Here is a 17,668-nt window from a genome sequence, read left to right as displayed (position 1 = left end):
TCATTTCTGTCCCCATAACTTCTATCAAGAACCAAAACTATACTGTGCCAATAAATCTCAAATGGGCTTAAACTAAGTTTCTGATCTACAAACATCATTTTTGTTTAATATTCAATTTTTGTCTATAGTGCAAACCATTTTTCTATGAATTCTGAAGGAAGCTTTAAATTGAGTCTTTTTTTAGCTATTTATAAAAAAATATATACAACTTTTAGCGTAATATTAATGCTACATTTCTGTATAATTCTATGAGGATAATTTAGTTTGTGTCTTCAAATCTTCATTTGATACTTCCCACTTTTCAGTGAGGTGTGTTGAAAACCTGTTGGTGACCTTCTGCTGTTGTTTTTTTCTATGGTCGGGTTGTTGTCTCTTTGGCACATTCCCCATTTCCATTCTCAATTTTGTCTTATATTGTGTTCAACCAATCACAATCCAGAATTTGTTAACTACAAGCTTCAGAGACAAAATAGACTTGTTTTATATTTTCAATTTCTTATTCTCAGTAGTATAGTTATCAGGAAAGGCATCAAAAATAGTAGAAAAATCATAAAATGAAAAATACAGTTTAATCATTTTTAAAAGCTTTCAGCCAAAGGCCATATATAAATAATTCAAACCCATAAATGACGAGAATTTCCATATGTTTTCACTCTAGATTCATCCGTACAGCCTCAAGTTATGTAAAATCAAAAATTCAAAAAATAATGTGATCATTTTCAAATCAGTTAAGCTACAGGCTCTGTAGATGTAGAATTTAAATACATCATTTTCACATTTAAAACCTAATCACAGAAGCAATTTAAAGAATTAATATATTTAGTATTTATGCAGTACTTAAAAAGTCAAACGGATTAAATTATTCTATCATTAAAAAGCCAAAAGCATTTGTAACTGTGTAGTGTTTAACATATTTATTACAATATGTGGGATATCTTTTCGTTTGAAGTCATTTTTTTCAATTATGTTCCAGATGAAATATTACAAAGCAAGTAGTTTTAGGTATTGTCATTGTAATTAAGGAAGCTAGAAAAGCTGCCTAGGAGCAATTCTGTTGATATTTTCAATAAATGCATTGTTTTCTATATATAATCTATAGATCTTTAGGGAATTTGTAATATAAAATCTTGTACCTTTCACTACAAGTCATAAATCTTTCTATAAGTATGGAATAAATTGTTTTTACCCATTTTCCCTTGACAACTAATGAATTATTTGACAATGTTTCGAAATAAAAATTTACATTATCTAATGAAAATGCAAGTGATCCATAATTTTTCAATATTTCATAACTAATTTTCTATGTCATCACATTTTCCCCCAGAGGACTTGTGTAAAGGAGTTAACATTGGTTATTCTGATCGCATGGTGAGCAGTGATAAGTTAAAGAGGCATACCAAAGCATTGTCTCAATAGTTATACTGTATCATTAGCAAAATCACTAAGATTTTTTTCTATTATGAACATTTTGGTGGGTTTTTTTTTTAGGTGTGGGGATTGTTTTAAATCATTTACCCTGTTCCTGAAACTCTAGTTATGAATTTCTTTAACAACAAAAACTAAACCTTAATGTTCAATGGGCAATGGTCTTAAAAAAAGGATGATATGTTTTCTCAAAACTCTCTAATTTTTTAGTTTAAAGGCTATCTTTTCTTTCTCTCTCTCTTTCAAATAAACCAAATTTCCTGACCCTGTTTGACCTAGTGGTCAGCTGATGATTGTCAGTGGTCAGAAATAATTTTTCATTTTTACAAGTAATTGCCTGTTAAAAAATGAATGTCTGTCAACAATATTATCAAAGTGTGACCCTAAAAAACTTTTAAGGTTGAAAAGTACCAACTATTCTTTTTTACTTACATATGCTCTACATCACCTTTTAATCACATTGGTCTTAATAACAATAACTAACTTTTATCTTATTTTTTTCAGGTACTCACTATTTCTATAACTTATCAAGAAGTTTACCCTGTGAGAAAATTTACCCTGTATTCCTAATGTATGACAGCGAGGGTAAACTAGGAGCTTTTGGTTGGTCATTCCAAGGATTTGCCCTAGACAGTAGTCAATCAGATTTGTCTTGGTTTAAATTACGTCCCGAGACATATCAGGTAAATAAAGGTTTTTTTTATATTTGAAACTGCTTTTAATTTAAGAGCTGATTATAGAAATGTGTGTGGTTAAATGTTATAGGTAGCAACCCAACAGCAGTGTAAAAATGGAAATCTACTGAAAAATTATGTCCATATTTTTGGGAAAGTTTACTTTGAACATATTGAAAAATTGCTGATTTTCTGGGCTTTTTGTCAGCAATGTTTTATTTTAACAGCTATTAAATATTCTTAATTCCTTTTTATAGTTTAGAATACATCTGATATGTGGTAAGAAAATATGAAGCAGTGTAAGATTAAAGTATTTGATGCAAACTTTGATTTAAGAATAACACAAGAAAATATTAGTTATCCTCGATTACTAGTTTCTATATCTAACCATGTTTTTTTTCTTTTTTTCAGTTTACCTTTGACACAAGCAAGTTACCACCGTGTATGTTTAATGAAAATTTCCAAGTGTTTGGAATTCATATTTGGTTAAAAGATCCAAATTCTGATACAATGTTGTGTAAAATTATACAAAGGCCACAGCAAAGACTAACTTCAACAAGAAAGCCAGATAAAATAACTTATAAGACTGGTTACAGAGATAATCATATTATAAACGCAGATAGAAATACAGACAATGTTTCCAGTCGAAACACCTTACATTACACTCTTATTGTTTTAATTATTTTATCTTGCTATCATATTTTACAATTGTGACCATATTAGCCACTTTTTATTGCTGTTTTTCTTTGTTAAATAATTATATTTTTATTGATGACAGAGGGGGAGTAACTCTAATTGAAAACAATAATTGTCAGGTTCCATTTAGAGTGATTTCCCCTTACCATTATGAATTCCATTTCTAGCAGAGAGAATAAAACTCAGTTATAAGATGTCAAATTTATACTTAATAAACTAGCAAGTATCAAAAAGCATTTTTGTCATTTTCCTGAACATAACAAGTCAAAACTGTGAATATCATAGTGCTTATTCTACTTAACAATCATCAGTCTAAATGAATGTTTTAAAATCGTTTTAGGTCTTCTCTGTTAACCCCATTTCAATGGGTTGGTTCTTAAAAGATTTCAGACCAAAATATAAACAAATTGTGCAATTTGAAAAAAATATATTCTGGAAAGAGAAAATCTTATGGCTTGATAACCCGTTACCAATTGCAGTAAATTTCACAGCATTTCCACTGATCTGTTGTCTATCAAAATCAAACCACATTTTCATTGCAACTTATCTCATTTCCTTCATACATTGTATTTTCTAATGCACATACTGTGTTTTGTTTTAAATATTAGCATTGCACTTATCAAACTTATTCTCATCCTTTTTATCTGACTATTTTAAAAAAAATAAGCCACACAGATAAAATGTTCTCTATTGTAAGGACTGGTATTTCTAGAAGTTTGTGACTAAAAGTAGGCTTCTATATTAACCATCCACAAACACTGAGGTTCCATTTGAGCTTTAACTTTCATGTTATACAGATACCATGGTGCTTCTAAATGTATTTTCATAACTGTTGCACATCATTTTATCCATTCACTGTCAATGTGTTAATGTTAAGTTGTCTCCCTTTACATAAAGTCATTTTACAAAGTCATCTCCCTTCACATGAAATCATTTCACAGAGTTATCTCCCATATATCATTGAATTCATAAAAAAAAATCAGGGAGATGATTTGAATCTGGTATGTACAACTGTAAAGTTTGATCAAAGTATGGTGCCACCTTTTTGTATTTTGTACTCCTCAAGTGCCCTATAATGTTTGTTTGTGCTCACTTTTTATAATTATTAAATGATACATGGTTTCTAATCCTATGCATGATTTTGTTCAAATCATTTTATGTGGTACGTAAGTGTTATTTCCCCCATTTCTACATATGATGAATAAATGACCTCATTTAGTTTACAGTAAAAAACATTGGTTATCAATGATAGGTTAAAAAATAGGTAATCATGATTGTATTATTTGAATTTATTTCATTTATGTAAATAGGTCCAAGAATAAATTATTATATCTTTTTAAAAAACAATTGTTTAATAAAAGTCTATGAAATATTTCAAGCTTGTCTGGGTGCTGGGTTTTTCTAGATCTTTATTCTCTGAAAATTAACATGTTTTACATATTTTTATTAAGAGTTTTCAGATGATTTTCATAGAACAAAGACTTTCATGTACATGTAACACACACCTTTTTGTTATTGCAATAACAAGAAAGAAATAGCTGTGTAAGCTTAATGGGAAAGGTATATATCTTGTATCAAGAGTTACAGAATCCCAATTAAAGTTGGTCATTTGTCTCACTTGTATCCCATAGCTAAGGCCAATAAAAATATCTACATGGAAATGGTGGACAAAAAGACATGTAAAAAGAAATCAGGTCAAAGTGCATGTTTTCTTTACTTTACGTTAGTTTTCTTGCTATTTTTAGGCCATTTATAATCATTCCTCTCATTAAAGCATAGATTTGTGATACAACATCTCATTAACATGTCTGTATTCATCTTTAGTGTGCGTTCTTTTACTTGGTGACATATACATGCCTTAACTTATTGTCCAAAAATCACTGGCTGAGAGTGTGAACTATGGTATGTGTATTCGTGAAGTCCCAGTTTTTGCATGCTTGTCAATGTTTCATGTGAGATTTCTTCAGAAATTTGAGAATTTGTATCATCCTCACAAAATTTACCTGTCAATGGTAACATACTTTTAAATGTTAGCTATTCATATTTCAATTGGCTATAATTTTGTCTGCTAGAGCCTATCAAAACTGTTCTAAGTAGAATCTAAATTTAAAACTTGGTGTCATGACAGTAAATTTTTAAATGGAAAAAGAAAACAGTTCATCATTATTCAAATCCGTCATTTTGCAGCATGCAAACATTGGGACACACATTAGGTATAAAAGATATTTTTCAATTTAGATTTTGTGATACAAGTAATGGTAGTCTGTTTAGTCTAAGACATCTTTCTCAAAAACTGAAAGAGTCTTTGTTTTCTTTCTGTAGCATTGGTAGAGCTGTATTGATCAATAAACGCGAAGTTGAATAAAACTTCAAAGTTTTTTTATAATAAAACAACAAGTCCTTTACGTAACTTTTAGGATCACAAAGCTTTACATATGATGAATTATTTTCTATAAATAGAGTTGACATTGTTTTATATTTTGTTATGTGTGTTGCTCAAGCTTAATAGAGTAAATACACTTCTTGTTTTATATGTGTGCTTGTTGGTGTGTGGTATGGGAATGGTTAAAGGTATGTGATGGATGCGTAATTGTGTACATGGGAGTTGTGTGAATACATAGTTTGAGTGTACAACTTTGTTAATGTATATTTGTTTGAAATTTGTACACAAATTGTGGGAAAAATGTTGTAAATGATAAGAGATTCAAATAAAATTATATCATAAAATCTTAAATATGTTTTTTGTTTATTCTAGCTGCCTTTACGCAGATTTAACAAGCATTTTGAGAGTATTACTTGGCAATATATAGTCCCCTATTGGTTAACAGTTCATTGTACTGGAACAAAATGCTAACTTGATCTTTGAGTTGTCATGGTGAAAACTATATAGCAAATACTAAGTCAATATCTTTAAGCATGATGAAAAATAAATTGGAAAAAGCAATTATATGCAACTGCATAGCCTTCAACAATGAGAAAAATCTATACTGTATGGTCAGCTATTAAAGGCCCCAAGGTGACCTCAAACATTTTACAAGGTCATGTCATTTTTGTTGTTGCATCTTGTGTCATGTACTGAGACTTTAAGGGCATACAATACAGTTTTATACTGTATTTACATTTTGATAAAAATTTCCATATAGACTATTTTTTACCTGATTAAATCAAATATGTAATAGAAAATTATACCTTCATGTGCTACTTTTTGTGTAAAATGAGGTCGAAATTTTGTATATTTGCTAAAAAATTCGGATTTGTGGCCGTATTTTCCCTTTCGAAAGAAAACCATAACTTTTTTGTTTTAAAAGATAAAAACAAATTGTTTTTTGTTAAATAATTTGTAATTTCTGTATTTTATAACTATCCTAAAAATTTATACATTTTTTATTCAGAAATAACTCAAATTTATCAAATGTTCATGAATAAAGAAAAAAAACATAATTTTTTGCTGTATATTTATCAAATTTAAAAAAAAATGCACTCTTTACGTTTTCATGAAAATTGGCCCACCTAATCTTCTCGCATAATCAAACCAAATTGCATTTTAAAAAATAAGGGGTCCATGAACTTTTTTTCAAGTTAAATAAGTTTGAATGATAAAAATCAGTCGAAAACTGAATCTTTTCCAAATAAGTCATAGTTTGACGTCACGAAAATAACAATTTACATTAGCAACGTCATTACCTCCCCTGTAACTGTATTGTATGCCCTTAAAAGCTTATTACACTGAATGTTTCATTATATAAACAGATAACATGAGGAGTAAAAACATTAAAATGGATGTTCATCAGGCACATTTTACAGTTTAATGTGTCAAAAGACCTAGAAGTGTAGGCAAGACTGACCGCTATTGTTGGTGGAGAAAGATGCTAGATTTTAAATAAGAGGGTGCTTTGCAGCTCATCAAATGGTGACAGTCCTGAAATTAATGATATTACTGGTGAAGAAAGATGCTAGATTTCAAAGCTAATTACCCCAGGTCTCAAAATCTGTCTGACATTTGAGGAAAATTTTTGTGTTGTATTAAAGAAAGGTTATTACAACCCACCTGATCTATCAGTGAATTTTAATGTGTCTGGATTAAGCTTATTCCTTTACTACAAGAAGATTAAGCATTCTGGGGTTTTTCCCTTTTTCTTCAAATTATAAACTTCTGTTTACAGTACATGTAGTATTGTTGATATAAAATAAATATTTGTACATTTTATATGGTATTTCAAATGAGAGGGTGTTTTGAAGATATAATTTCATGGAAGGATGAAATCTCTGAGAATAGACGTAGCCAGAAATATCTTAGAAGTTTGGAAAACCATTTATAATATTATATGTTAACCACTATTTTGCGTCATACATTCTCTTTTTACACAACTGACAAAAACCAATATCATTCAAGTAGCATGACATGTAAAATCATAACAAAAAAAAGATATGGCATCATTTTAGAAAATTGTGATAAAAATAATAAGGAAAAGCCAGTGAGATATCTATGAAAATGTGTATACTTCACAGCCATCTGTAAAAGCTGATAATGATGTGACACAAAAAGTTCCTTCCAACCAAACTTATCTCTACGAACCCTGTTAATGTGTATTCATTTTTGTTATAATCATAATTTAGTTCTAACATAGTTTTATCCATGATGATCCAAATTTGACTGATTTTTTTCTCTCTCACACAAAATCTAGATTATGCATCAGACACATCTTCATTTGTCTATTACATCATCTATTTAAATTCATAAAACCATTATTTTCCATTAAAACTGACAAAATATAAATTCACTGTCAATAGCATTTGAATAATTCATTTCTTTCTATACATAAAATGTACTTTATTTCCACAACAAACAGTCTCTCATACATATTTAATATGTATTAAAAATATTTTCTCATTTGAAAGACAAATTATTTTTAAATTTTCCCTTCAAAGTAATTTGACTAAATCTCTATGGAGACAACTCCATTAAGTTTTAGAAAAATGTCTTTGTACAAAAAAAAATGACGTTATTTCTGTTCCCTGTAGTCTATTCAATATAAATTCTTCATATTTTGCACTTTCTATATTTAAACATAATTATGATGTCTCTCTCTTTTATAACACAAAAAAAAGATTTATTACGTAGACAAATATATAGATCAGGCCATTGAAACTGAATACTGTGTTTTAAAAAACAATCAGTTTTGTACAAACTTTTTATTTTGTCTGCATTTTTTAATTAGATTTTTTTTCTTTTTTAAGTAGTGAATATATTCAACATTAGAAAAAAAGGAAATCTATAATATTTTCAGGGAAAATTTACCATATATTCCTTTTATTTTTTTTACATTTCACTTACAGGCATTATTGCAAGAATCACATATTTATTGAATCTGAAATATATTTACTGATAATCTATTGGCCAGGGGGGAAAACAATGAAATTTACGTGTCATCATCATTTGCATTTGAATTATTTGATCAAATCTGTGACCGTTTACAGTACCACTGGAAAATGACTAAATCAACTTTAATATATAACAACCGATATCTGTCCATAAAATAATCAGGTGTTATTCAACACAAAAATATATACTACCCTTAATTGGACATTTTTGTTCAATACAGGTGGAATTCACATTTTTTCTTAGATTAACCCACAAAAGCCAGCTGGACGTTGTCTATAAATATATAAGTTGATGTGAGATAAATGTATTAGTTAAAAAAAAAGCCAGCCAGACTTTTCTTAAAATAAGTTGATTAATGTGGAGCACCTATGCTATAAATAGACCTTTGTCCAGTAGATTTAAATTTCAGAATAGACCAGGAAAGTAATCTTGCTTTTTGTCTTTGAATAGGTTAGTCTTTACCAAAACCAGGTACTGTTAGTGTCAAACAGTGCTTACCTTTTGTCTTGTCAAACTGTTATATAACTTGAGCTGTGGGACTTCTGTACCTTTAGGAGGGGTCCACTTAGGCTGGGTCTTCTTTACTTTGGCTGTAAATATATGTATCGCATGTAGTGCCAAATAAATCCTTAAATGATGTCCTTTCTTACATGTTAGAAGAACTGAATGCATTCATAAAGATTAACCTACATACATATAAAAAAGAGGATGTGGAATGATTGCCAATGAAACAACTCTCTACAAGAGACTAAAATGACACAGAAAATAACAACTATAGGTCACAATACAGCCATCAACAATGAGTAAAGCCAATACTGCATAGTCAGCTATAAAAAGCCCCGAAATGACGTATGTTTGGCTTCACTTCATTCTGTTGTTATGGAGTCGGGCTGAACTGAAAAAAATTGACAGACAAACAAACAAATGAATAGTTATTACTTAGGTCTAAAGTTTTCTCGATTGAATAATTGGGCCATTCCAGTTAATGTCTGGTAAAGGGGGATGGATGGTCCTTTCTGAGGGGTGTAAAAAGTATATTCTGAGGGGTGTTATTTGGTTTTTTTAACATCTGACACATACAATTATAGGCAAAAACACTTCTGAGGGTCTTGCAGCAGTAGGTAATTTTTCCCATGAAAGCCCATCCGCCCAATATGAACAGACACTCTACATCGGATAGGTCTAAATTTTTAGATCTGATAGGTAGTTTTTCATGATGTTTTTTCTGATACCTATAACAAAAAATCTCACCATCCATCCCCACCTGTCAGAAAGTAACTGGAAGGGCCCATTGTATTGGAGCCATTTAAAGACGACTATGTGGTATTTTTTTTTCCTTATGGAAGTCTGTATGGTCATGATTGTTGTCTATAATTGCTTACATCCACTTTGTTTAAAAATTTGGTTGATAGTTGTCTCATTGACAAACCACATCTCCTTATTTTAAACTGAATAGACCAACAGAAAGACATGGTATTGACAGCATGTTCCTGAAACTGCAAGCATTGATATTCAAAGACCATTAGAATAGAAGAGACATATTTTGGTTATTTGTGTTGTATATATTCTTTTATTCATGCTTCCGATTCAAGCATGTCTCAGTTCATTCAGCTAATACAAATAAGATAAAAAAAAAATTAAAAAAATAGGGGAGGACTATCAAGGAGGTAATAAAATACCATAGGTCCATTAAAACAGACAAAACCTGACCATGATGACCAAAAATAAAAACAAAACTATTGAATTAAGCAAATTTTTAACCTAAAACTGACAGTGAACCCAGATTCTCCAGACAGGTCAGGTAGAAATTAGTGATATCACAATCAAGGAAAAGTGCACAGGATCACAACTCTAACAAGAAGATCCTTTTCATTGTGACACAGATATTACCATGATTATATCATGGTCAACTTTATACAGTCTGATGCTGTCTGTTAACCGGAATTCTTGCTTTACAAGCTTCCTTGTAAGCAGCATCTGTCTGTAATTGAAATCATGATAAAAAAAAATACTCCATATGCAGACCCTTGGTGTATGTTGCTTCACAGAAATATAAAAGTCATAAAGGGGAAATTAAAATTTTACTGTTTTGTTGTAAAACTTTCATTCTCAATCAGCCCTCAACAACCTGCAGCATACTAATTAAGATTCTATTAAGTTTCATTGTTAAGTGCTGAAACTAATCTGTCCATTTCTAAAATAAAATTGGTTTAAATTTTAATGTTTGTGTCAGGTATTTGGTTAATTTTGGTGAATCTCTTAACAAGTTCTCTTTACTTTTGGAGATTTGAAGCCTATTATAAAATGTGAACACTTGTCCATCATTAAAGACCTTATGGTGACCAGCTTAGCTTCAGTTATCCTTTTTACAACCATGTATTGTAATCTTATTGCTGTTGATCCATTCAAACTTTAATTCAGATATGTTACGACGGGTGCCACATGTGGAGCAGCCTGATCTGCGTTCCCTTCTGGAGCACCTGAGATCATCCCCCAGTTTTTTGGTTGGGTTCATATTGCTTAGTCTTTATTGTGTTTTATCATTTGTCTGTATTGTCTTTTTCATTTTTAGCCATGGCGTTGTCAGTTTATTTCAATCTATGAGTTTGACTGTCCCTGTGGTATATTTCGCCCCTCTTTTACATTTTGTAGTCCTTCCATAGGACAGACAAGTGTTTTGCCTGTACAAATTCTGTGGCCTTGTAAGAGTTTGTTTTAATTTAGCTGACATTTATATAATTCTTAATTTCTAATAAAAACACACCCACAATGTTGGTAACTAAATTAAAGTACCTACGCCTCATCTTAAGCTCAGATTTTTAGTATTTGTATTGTCATTTTATAGATTCATGCTGATTATAAGGTGCACTGTTTTCTCTGCTTTCAAAATCTTTCTATTTGAACAGGTCCTGATTTTCCTATTGCAGTCCTTACAAGTTTCCCGTTTGTTGCCATGGCATTTGTGCAACATCTAATTCCTGATTTTGTATTTAATTATTTTCAAATTTGCATTTTTTATAGTTTGAGATTGTGCAAAATTATTCAGGTAAGTGTGTGTTGTTACATTTTATTGGATTGTACTTAAATGTTTTGGTGAAAGTTAACTTTCTGGTGGCAAGACCAGTGACAGCCAGGCTGGGAAACTGTGTGCAGATACAGTGTGTTATTTTAGTAGAATATACCTCAACATTACAACATAACTTACTAGCCATCCTGTTTGTCTGTAGTATCTGTACTGTAGTAACTGATTTAAATAATCCAATAGTCAACTGAGATTCACTTATTAATTTTAGTCCACGCAATGCCATTCAATGGTACAACTTTGTTAATCTAAAATATAAATCAAACTAAATCATTTTTCCCTTTTACATGTATTTCTAAATTATCTCATAAAATACTTTAACATATTATATATTTATATTGACTCTTATATTTGAGATTCAGTAGGTCATGAAAGGACAACAACTGTCATATTCCTGACTTGGAACAGGCATTTTCAAATGTAGAAAATGGTGGATTGAACCTGGTTTCATAGTGCTAAACCTCAGACAGACAGATAATATGTGACATAGCTAGACAGTGTTGGGGGTACTTTAGTAAATTAAACTCTATGTTGTTATTGTTTTTGTTGTCATTGCTGAGGACAGTATGGTAACATATAATTGCTAACATCTACATCATTTGGTCTCTAGATGACAAATGTCTCATTTGCAATCATATCTCATCTTCTTATTTTATATCAGTAAATAAATCACACAGGAATGTTACAAAGAACAAATCTGACACAGCTACAATGAAGATACATTGATATGGTGGTAAGGATTTGTTACATTTATTATTTATGGTATGATAAACAAACAAATATTTCATCTTGTGATTGTGATTGACAGCTTTGACTTATTGCTTATCAATTTCAAGATTGGCTTCAAAAGTTAATCAATTGTGACGTTGTTTAACCATTAACTCAGAGCCATGGAGCACATTAATTTGCTTATTGATTGCCATATATTTCAATTTGCTGTGCTTTATACCAGTATTTATGCTTTGCATGATGTGCTTACTGTTTTGTGTGTTTTATGGCTTGTGAGCTCTACAGAGCTTATGCTGTATGGTTATATGTATACCAGACTTTAGATAAATCTTGTATGCTGTTACTTATGCTTTATCATGTTTATGCACATGTATAATATTAAAGTGAAATAAAAGAGCACTGATGGCAATGTTGATTTGTTTGGGGTTTGGTTTTTTTTCACACATTTCGGCAAATTTGAGTACAGGAAGACAATAATACAATAGCAGCACATTTCTATAGAGTTTTAGTCAAAACATATAAAACATCATCATTTGTTTTGTATAATTTAAAGTATCATATATGATTTAAATTTGAAGAGTATGTCGTCTTTTAGAAGTTAATTACAGGTAACCAATTAAATTTTGTTATAGTCACAAGATAATCATCTTTGTCGTTTGTTTGTATTGTTATCAAGTACTGAAGTAGTTTATAAGTCACAACTAATGTACCTGCTGCAGATTTAGCATACTGCTTTAGGATTTTTTTCTACAAGAGATCATATTACGCTTACATGTTTGCATTTTCAAATACCAATATTGCAGGTTTTAAGCATACTGTTGTTACCTTTAAAGAAATCATACGTGTAAAAAATCGAGAAATCGTCTGCTATGCAGCAACTTTAAAGCTGTCACCAATGTTACAAACATAAGCTAAAATATATCACACCACTGAAAATGTCAATTTTAAATACCAAACTACTTACCTTTCATACCAGTCGAAGCTGTCTGTGTGTAAATAGATCACAAACGGAGCTTATATACCGGCAACGAAGCTGCCGAAACGTGATGAAATAGCGGAAGTCGAGTGGACAAACCTAACTGACTCGCCTCTAATTCTACAGCAGTTGAACTCGCTATATGTAGGGAGCAGATGGTTATTTTGATTATTTAGGATATAAGAATCTTTCAATATTTTCCAATAAAGTCATTAACTAAACCAAACATATCTTTTTATTCTATAAATCATGAAAATATGGACATACTAGAACCGGAAGCAGCATGTATGAACTACTTCTATAGATTATAGTGTTCATTCTAAAGCGGTGAAGGGTAACATTGTTGCTTGTCTCATAACTGAACTTTTGTAACGATAATCATATTCTTGAATAAAGATAACTTTGAAGAATTCATTTCCATTGTTAATAAGATGTCCATATACTCAAATGTTTCCTGATCCTGATCCTAAGGTCAATAATTGACACTACTGTTCTCTGTGTGCTATCTTCCTCCTCTTATGGTACACCGTTGCTCGAGGTAATATCTCGCGGTACTTTGGTATACTTGTTTAGGCGCAGGATCGGGAATCAGGGATTGCAAGTTCTTGGAATCTCCCTGATTTTGTAATATATTCCCCTACAATTTGCGATGTTGCTTCGTAGGTTTTCTTATGTCTTTATAAATATATATTAACGGAAATAAGTGAAATCAGACATTAAGCTTAAATCCTAGGCAAATGCCAATACGCTCAGTATAAACGCATAGGCTGTAAGTCTATTGCCTAAATAATATAAGGTATTACTCTTAAGTCCCAGGATTTAAAATTTAATCCTGAAAAATATGGCATGTTATTTGTGGTAATGGATTTATGCCTAAAAGGAAAAGGAGAGGAAATTAAAAGAAATTATATTACCCAAAGTTAAAATACATTTTGTTTATAATTAGATGATAGGAACTTGATGTGTTTCCTGAAATTGTTTAGCATTTCTTAGCTGTATAATACTTTTACTTTAATTATTCATCCCTTATTTTTATTAACTTTGTATTTACATTGTATCATAGATCAAATTTATTCGTCCAGTGTATGTTCATTTGTGTTACTACGTCTTAATTGAGTCGAGCCATTCAAATTGATATTTTATAGTGTGTCTTTCTATTTTGTGGTGTTACACTATTGTTTCAGATGAGAGAGAAGTGCCTGATGTTCGGTAGTTGTCGTTTGTTGATTTGGCTCATAAGTGTTTTTTTTATATAAAAGAGGGACGAAAGATACCAAAGGGACAGTCAAACTCATAAATCTAAAACAAACTGACAACGCCATGGCTAAAAATGAAAAAGACAAACAGAAAAACAATAGTACACATGACACAACATAGAAAACTAAAGAATAAACAACACGAACCCCACCAAAAACTAGGGGTGATCTCAGGTGCTCCGGAAGGGTAACCAGATCCTGCTCCACATGCGGCACTTATATAAATTAGACCGTTGGTTTTCTCGTTTGAATGGTTATACACTAGTAATATGTTGGGGTCCTTTATAGCTTACTGTTCGGTATGATCCAAGGCTCTGTGTTGAAGACCATACTTAATTTGACCTATATACAAATGGTTTACTTTTATAAATTGTGACATGGATGGAGAGTTGTCTCATTGGCAGTCATACCACATCTTCCTTTATCTATAAAGTTTGAATTTCGATCACATGAAATAAAATCACCTGTAAAAAAAGTAAAATAAAAAAAATACTGATCTCCGAGGAAAATTCAAAAAAGGAAAGTTGGCCATATTCTAATGGCAAAACAAAAGCTCAAACACAACAAACGAAAAGATAACAACTGTCATATTCCTGACTTGTGTAGAAGCACTTTTTGACGTTAACCTTTAGTAATATATTTTGTTAGGTGAACTTGATACATCATGTAAATACATTTTCAATCTTACTTTGATTGGAAATCGACTAATTCAACCTGTCCCCTTTAAAAAAAAACTCTTTGGATATACGGGATTTAGTACTACTCCCTCCCTATGCAAATTTTATGATATGTTACAATTTTCACAAAATGGAAGAAATTGAACAATAAAATCAAAAAAAATATTTACAAAGCCACACAAAACCATTTCAAACAGTTTTATTTAGTCACTGAATAGCACATCCTCATTGTCACAATACAAATAATCAATTCATCATCTGATTTTAGGAAATGAGCTAAATAAGCAGCCAATAATGTAGTGGTGGTGAGATGCATATACTACACGGAAGTTCTATAAAACGAAATTATCAATTCTTCTACATTTAGGTCCTTACGGTCCACAGATAGTCAAATTGTTAACAATCATATCACTGCGACTACCTAGCTTAAAGTCTCTTCCGAACATTTGAAAGTCCCTGCTATGTACTTGATACCTAAATTGCACAAACAACCATTTAAATTCCGTTTCGTCTCAGCATCTAGTAAGTGTTCAATATACTAATTTATCAGTGCTTCTAACTACCCCCTTTGCTACTATCTAAGAACTTGTTTTTAACTTTATGATAAAGCTATGCAAATAATGGTATTAATTATTCTTGGAGTGTTAAAAATTCTTTAGGGGTTTAAGATAAAATACGTGTTTTGATGGTCCTTTTAATTCTGTTGACAGTTATGATTTTATTACCCTCTACAATACACTTCCACACAATCTTATCAAGAAAAAAATTACATATTTAATTAAATATTTTTTGGAAAAATCTTATTGCAAATTAATTTGATGTAACTTGTTTAAAGGGACACTAGCTACGAGAAATATAAAAATCTAAATAAGCTAAATAACATTGATGATGAATTGATAATGAATTATTCACTTGCAAGTGAAGAATTCGACTTCATTAAATCCGTATTCATGTGAACCTCAATTTAACCTCGTAACTACAGGTGGACAACGCATTCATTGTACGTGTACTGGTTCTTCAAAGGAAAAGAATGTCAACAATGAAAGTGAAACAAAGGTTAATCAATTGATGACTGATTCGATCCACAAAAATTCTTTCTTTTACAGGTAAAAACGATGAGAAACATATATTTCTAATCTTTATTTAAATAAAATTAAACGGACCTCTAAAAATCCGATTGCACGAGTTGGCTCAATATATTTATATCTATATTAATGTTTACATCGCTTATATGGTCATCTGAGGTCAATTCGATAGCTAACTAAAATTGGCCACAATCTTCATTGGAGTATATAGTTTAAAAAATGTGTCATGTGACCCGGCCAACCAACCAGATGGCCGCCATGGCTAGAACATAGGGATAAAATGCAGTTTTTTGCTTATATCTCTGAAACCGTAAAGCATTTAAAGCAAATCTGACAAGGGTAAAAATGTTTCTCAGGTTATGATCAATCTGTCCTGAAATTTTCACACATCGGACAATCTGTTTTTGGGTTGCTGTCCCTGAATTAGTAGTTTTAAGGAAATTTTGCATTTTTTGGTTATTATCTCGAATATCATTATTGATAGAGATAAACTGTAAACAGCAATAATGTTCAGCAAATTAAGACCTACAAAGAAGTCATATGACCAAAATGGACAATTGACCCCTTCAGGAGTTATTGTCCATTAAAGTTAAATTTAACAATTTTCCGAACTTAATTTTGTAATCATGGCTTTTACAAAAGTCTTCTCCTGAAACTACTGAGACAAATTTAACCAAACTTGGTCACAATCAGCATTATGGTATTTAGTTTTAAAAATGTGTCCGATGATCCTGCCTGCCAACCAACATAACAGACATGGCTAAAAATAGGACATAGGGAGAAATTAATGCATCAATTGTAAATAAAAATTTCAGGTGCGCGACAGGGCTTTTTGGAGCCTCTAGTCTAGTTATAAGGAGTAAACTGTTGGTTTTCCCGTACTTTGACCTAAAATCGTTTACTTTACAAAGGTGACTTGGGTGGAGAGTTGTCTCACAGGCATGCATACCACATCTACTCGTATATATTAAAGTTACTCTGACAATGAAACAAATTCTTGAATACAAAAAAATAAGAGATCATTTGAGCTTGGAACACTTTACAATGTTAAACATTGATGCATGCCTTCATTTTTCAGCATTTCTTTTATTTGTTAATTTAAGTGATGTAAGGACTTTCATAAAATTTGTGAAATATTTGTGTTTGAGATATTAGGTCACACATCAGTTCAAATAAAGGTAGGAATTTTGTATGTTTCCTGATTGTGAGTATGAATGTAAATCTTTTAACGAGGAACCATCCTATTTTATTACAGTTTAAAATCAATAAATACATTTGAGTTGCAACTAATTTTATTTCACTGCCAATATTTTGGTCCGACTTTTAAAATCAAATACTTTTTGCATTATGTCAGCGAAATGTTCTTATAAAATATTCTGAACATCTAAACTTAAATCAAAATCCTATTTTTTTATGCCCCACTAAGGGTCATTATGTTTTTCTGTCTGTGCGTCTGTTTCCTTATCCGTTCGTCCGTCCGTACGTCCGTTTGTTCAGCTTCGTGTTAAAGTTTTTGGCCAGTCAAGGTAGTTTATGATGAAGTTGAAGTCAAATCAACTTGAAACTTAATGCACATGTTTCCTATGATATGATCTTTCAATTTTTTCAATATTCCAAATAAGAGTTTTTACCCCAATTTCACGCCGGTCCACTGAACATAGAAATTGAGAATCGCGAATGGGACA

The 17,668-nt window shown here is 31.0% G+C and overlaps 2 protein-coding genes across 2 annotated transcripts in view; one reads left to right on the top strand and one right to left on the bottom strand.

Moving 5' to 3' along the window:
- Nucleotides 1-5,529, top strand: part of LOC139529894 (uncharacterized) — an 85,678-nt gene extending 80,149 nt beyond the window's left edge. Inside the window, exons 6-7 of the mRNA XM_071325847.1 lie at nucleotides 1,930-2,108; nucleotides 2,511-5,529. Of these exons, the coding sequence (XP_071181948.1) occupies nucleotides 1,930-2,108; nucleotides 2,511-2,813 (482 nt within the window). The 3' untranslated portion in view covers nucleotides 2,814-5,529. The remainder of the gene's footprint in view (nucleotides 1-1,929; nucleotides 2,109-2,510) is intronic.
- Nucleotides 1-13,154, bottom strand: part of LOC139529887 (cysteine--tRNA ligase, cytoplasmic-like) — a 195,831-nt gene extending 182,677 nt beyond the window's left edge. Inside the window, exons 1-3 of the mRNA XM_071325839.1 lie at nucleotides 12,954-13,154; nucleotides 11,384-11,508; nucleotides 8,677-8,768 (exon numbers count right to left, since the gene is read on the bottom strand). Coding sequence (XP_071181940.1) covers nucleotides 8,677-8,768; nucleotides 11,384-11,486 — 195 coding nt within the window. The 5' untranslated portion in view covers nucleotides 11,487-11,508; nucleotides 12,954-13,154. The remainder of the gene's footprint in view (nucleotides 1-8,676; nucleotides 8,769-11,383; nucleotides 11,509-12,953) is intronic.
- Nucleotides 13,155-17,668: the final 4,514 nt, after the last annotated feature.

Source organism: Mytilus edulis, chromosome 7 (assembly GCF_963676685.1).
Source record: "Mytilus edulis chromosome 7, xbMytEdul2.2, whole genome shotgun sequence".
NCBI classification, from domain to species: Eukaryota; Metazoa; Mollusca; class Bivalvia; order Mytilida; family Mytilidae; genus Mytilus; species Mytilus edulis.
Note: the sequence above shows the minus strand (reverse complement) of the source record. Positions and strands in the feature narration are given on the sequence as shown.